This window comes from Ailuropoda melanoleuca, chromosome 10 (genome assembly GCF_002007445.2).
Source record: "Ailuropoda melanoleuca isolate Jingjing chromosome 10, ASM200744v2, whole genome shotgun sequence".
Lineage (NCBI taxonomy): Eukaryota > Metazoa > Chordata > Mammalia > Carnivora > Ursidae > Ailuropoda > Ailuropoda melanoleuca.
In genome coordinates this window covers 15556283-15560520 of record NC_048227.1, presented here as the reverse complement: position 1 = coordinate 15560520, position 4238 = coordinate 15556283, and the positions used below count along the sequence as shown (strand labels likewise).

At 49.2% G+C, this 4238-nt stretch overlaps 1 protein-coding gene across 1 annotated transcript in view; it reads left to right on the top strand.

The window, feature by feature from the left end:
* Positions 1–236: 236 nt before the first annotated feature.
* LOC100475345 (integrin alpha-D) overlaps positions 237–4238 on the top strand; it is a 22212-nt gene continuing 18210 nt past the window's right edge. Inside the window, exons 1-3 of the mRNA XM_034669548.1 lie at positions 237–831; positions 2592–2697; positions 3107–3141. Of these exons, the coding sequence (XP_034525439.1) occupies positions 801–831; positions 2592–2697; positions 3107–3141 (172 nt within the window). The 5' untranslated portion in view covers positions 237–800. The remainder of the gene's footprint in view (positions 832–2591; positions 2698–3106; positions 3142–4238) is intronic.

Here is a 4238-nt window from a genome sequence, read left to right as displayed (position 1 = left end):
ACATGCATCCGTAGTCTTTTTTATTGCTGACTAGTCAGCCCATCGTAAGACTACTAAGCTCATTTACCTGTTTGCTTATCCATTTATCTCTTGATGGCATCTGCTTTTTTATTTTTTATTTTACTTTTTTAAAGATTTTATTTATTTATTTGAAAGAGAGAGAGACAGCCAGTGAGAGAGAGAACACAAGCAGGGGGAGTGGGAGATGAAGAAGCAGGCTCCCAACAGAGCAGGGAGCCCAATGTGGGGCTCGATCCCAGGACCCTGGGATCAAGCCCGGAGCCGAAGGTAGACGCTTAATGACTGAGCCACCCAGGTGCCCCTCGTCTGCTTTTTTAAACAACACCTTACTTATGCTACCCCCGCCCCCCAACACTGCTGTCTGAGGCGGAGGTCTCCCTCGCTCCAGGCTCACATTCATGCAGTGGGGCCTCTGCAGCCCTCTGTTTCACCCCTTCCACTTCTATGCAGCTGGTTTCTGAGGCCCCAGAGGGGTCCTGGGTCGCCCTGGGTACCAACTGGGTCTCAAGGACTAGGAGAGGGTGGTAAGGCAGGCCCTGGAGAAGGAAGCCAGATCTACAGAGGTGGTGGTGGTGGGAGAGCATGGGGGATTTTCCCCAAGGGTGTCTTTGGCCTCCTGCCCCTGCCTCTGTTCTATGATTAACCAAGTACTTCCTGACTGTGCTCCTCCTTCTGTTACTTCAAGGCCCTGAGTCAGTATTTTAACTCTCCCCCAGGGCACTGAGTGCCCTTCAGTGCTCTACTGCTCAGCTCTTCACTTCTCCAATGCTTGCTCAGTGATGGCTTTTGGAATTATGCTTCTCCTGGGCGGTGAGTGGAGACCCTCAGGGCTGGGAGAAGCCTGGTGGAGCCATCTCCGTCTGGTAGGGTAGGCTGGGGCAGGTGGTTAGCTCATAGAGCTCTCTGGAGGAGCTGAGCACAGGGGAGGGCCCTAGTGTCCAGAGCTTGTGTGGAAGGAGGAATGGCCTGGAATCAAGGGATAGTCATTACCTGAGCAAAGATGAGAGAAGATGGACTTGTAGGCTATGCTTGGGTGGAGGATGAGCTCCCTCTCCACAATTCTCCTGTGGGGGTCCTGGTGTGTGTGGTACGAGGGACAGGAGTCTGTCCCAGGGCCCCAGAGGGAAGGCCATAGGAGTCACTAGAGAGGGGAAATGTTGGATATCACCTCCTTGGTCCTGCATGTCCCTCAAGTCTTGATTTCAGGTACACTGTCCTGCTGCCAAGAGAATAGTCCAGAAATCGAAAACTGTATCAGGACCACATTCATGTGTCATTTGAAATCACTTGGGTGTCAGTTAAAAATCTGATTCCACCCAAAAGTCCAGATTGTCAGCTTCTCTTGAGAAATGGGACGGTCCGGAGCTCTGAACACTAGAGCTTGGTAATGGCTACTTCCTTTCAAAGGGCCCAAACTGTAAGTGCCCATCATTCCCTGGTGCTCACACCTATCCACATCACTCACTGATGTCACCTGTCTGGCCTCTGAGGCATTTGAGTCTAAGTACATAGCAAATGACCAGAATCATTCTTTGAAAGGAAGATGTCGGATCTGAAGCTCCCTTGCCTGTGGCCACATAGGGTCGAAGCACCTTCAACATCTGGCCTTTTCCTTAGAACCCTAGGGTTCGGGGTCTGGATGCTGCCTGTCACGTCCCAGCCTGATGCTTTACCTCCTTAGAATTTCCCTACTTTGGGGGTTGGAGCTGAGTCCTCAAACCAGAGACTGGGAATTCTAGTACAAATGGGGTGGGAAGGTGCTTCTTGGGCGTGAGGGTGTTGGAAAAAGGCTTCGAAACGTAAGGGGTTTTCCCCTGAGGTCTTTGAGCTTCGTCACCAGAGAGGAGAATGTCAAGGGTGAGGAGTGGGTTGGAATCCTGGCTGTACCAGTGACTTGCTAGGCGGTTTTGGGCAGGTCAACAAATAGTAATTAGTCATCTGCTGAGGGTCGGGCACTGTACCAGGCACCACCAAGACAGTGGCAGTCCTTGCCCTCTTAGAGCCTAGCACCAAGGGAGGGGGACTTGGGAAACATAAAATTACAAATAATCATAAAATTCTCAGTCTGTTCCTGAATTTGGACCTTAGGGTCTCTGTATAATGAGAAGATGGAGTGGGACAGTCTTTAAGAAGGGTGACCATATGCCCTGGGCTGCCTGGGCCAGTCCCAGTGACCCTGGTGCAGTTATTAATGATGCTCCTTTCACTCACAGAAGGCCTCAGTTTAGAATAGAAATTGTGTGGTCACTTTATCTTTAAAGGACATGCATGATCTAAGAGACCAGGGGGTGACAGGCTTAATATCAGATTGTGGATATCCTTTGAAATGTCCTTGAGGGGACATTTTTGTGGACTGTCACTCTTTGTATTGTGGTTTGATTATTTCTGAGGGAGAGAGAGAGAGAAAGGAATCACATAGTTGGCAAATCAGGAAACAAAAGAAAAAGAGAACACCCTTCTCCTGGGCACATGAGCTGGGTTGGGATCAAGATCCCAAGAAGTCAGGGGTCCGAGGAGATGAAGCTTTTCTGACTTCCTCCTACCCCCACCGCCCTCTCCATATTCCTCAGTCCTGGCTTCTTATCATGGATTCAACCTGGATGTGGAAGAGCCCATGGTCTTTCAAGAGGATGGAGCTAGCTTTGGACAGAGCGTGGCCCAATTCGGCAGATCTAGGTAGGCTATGCCCACTCCCCCACCTCTATCCCTTCACCCTGCAGGCAAATGGGTGACCGTGGCATGCTCAGGAGGTGTCCTGGAGGAAGGGCAGCATGGGCAAGAAGCCTGTCCCTCACTCCTCCGAGGCCCCCGACACCTGTACTACCAACTATTCACAATCCCGGGAAGGACCACAAACTCTGGACAAGACGGTGCTTCAGGACGGAGGTCTTGCATCTGTCCTTCTGGGACCAGAACAGTCACTCTTGCACTTGGAGTGATGTTTTGCAGCCTTCCTCTTGAAATGATGAGTAATTTAATCTTAGCATTTGTGTATTGTAAGTAAAATTGATGGGACAGTGGAGATGTGCTGGGGGCTTGGAGCCTTGGCTCACATGCAGCCCAGCCTCTGGGGGATGTTTCTCAGCTGCCACCCTCAGCCCCTGGCACGAGCTGAGCAAGGTCAGGGTTGGCTGAGACACAGGGTTCTCCTAGTCTGATGAGGTTTGCACTGGAGCCATTGAGGGTCCCTGTGCCTGAGGGAATGCAACACGAAAGAGCAAACAAGAGCTACCAGGACAGGTAGAGAGGAGGACTGAAAAAAAAAAAAAAAGAAAGGAAAAAACCTTTTTTCCTGTGAACAAGAGGTCCCACATTTTTATTTCACTCTGGGACCAGCAAATTATGTACCTAGCCCTGCCTCCAGAAGCTTCCATTCTCAGGTCCCAGTGACAGGGACCCACGATGTTGTAGTTACCATGTGATGCAAGCATAACCAAAGTTTGAGAGGCGTAGGAAGGGAGAGATCAAACCCAGGAGGGAATTCCACGAAGGCTTCACAGAGGAGGTGGCATTGGAATGAGCCTGAGAATACAGAAGATTCAGCTGGCCAAGATGTAGCATCTTGAGGTCGCTGAGTTCTCCACGCACGTCCATCCCTCCTCCTCATCCAGCTGGCAGGCTGGGACATGGAAGCAAGTGCCAGGTGCCAGAGTTCTGTTTTTCCTTTGTTTGTTTCTTTTGAACGTAGAGCTCATAAAATGAAGCGCATGAACTTGAAAGGTCCAACTCAATGAATTTTTCTTATGTGTATCGCCAGGTAACTGCAGCCCATAAAAGTGGAGAAGATCTTCAGCCCCCTCCCGGGTTCCCTTGGGCCCTTCCCAAAGATTAAAACCCAGCAAATCCAAAGATAGTCATTGCCCCAGTTTCATCACCATCAGTTTGTGTTCAGGCCGTATTAAAAAAAAAAATATATATATATATATATATGTACATATGTAACTATGTATGCATATAATTATTGATTGACCACTGTTCACTAATATTTAAAACAAAGTGAATAATATATACTGGATGAAATCCTGATTGCTACAAAGTTACTGTTTTTCTGCTGAATCATAGCCCAAATACTGAAAAGACTAAGTCTACGTGTGAGGAATGGTGGGGTACACAAAAGCACGCAGACCATCTTAAACAGATGTAACGTTTGTTCACCCATTTCGGCCAGCAGGTACCAGACTGCTGTGTCTCTACCATCCGTTTAGGTTTCCATCAAC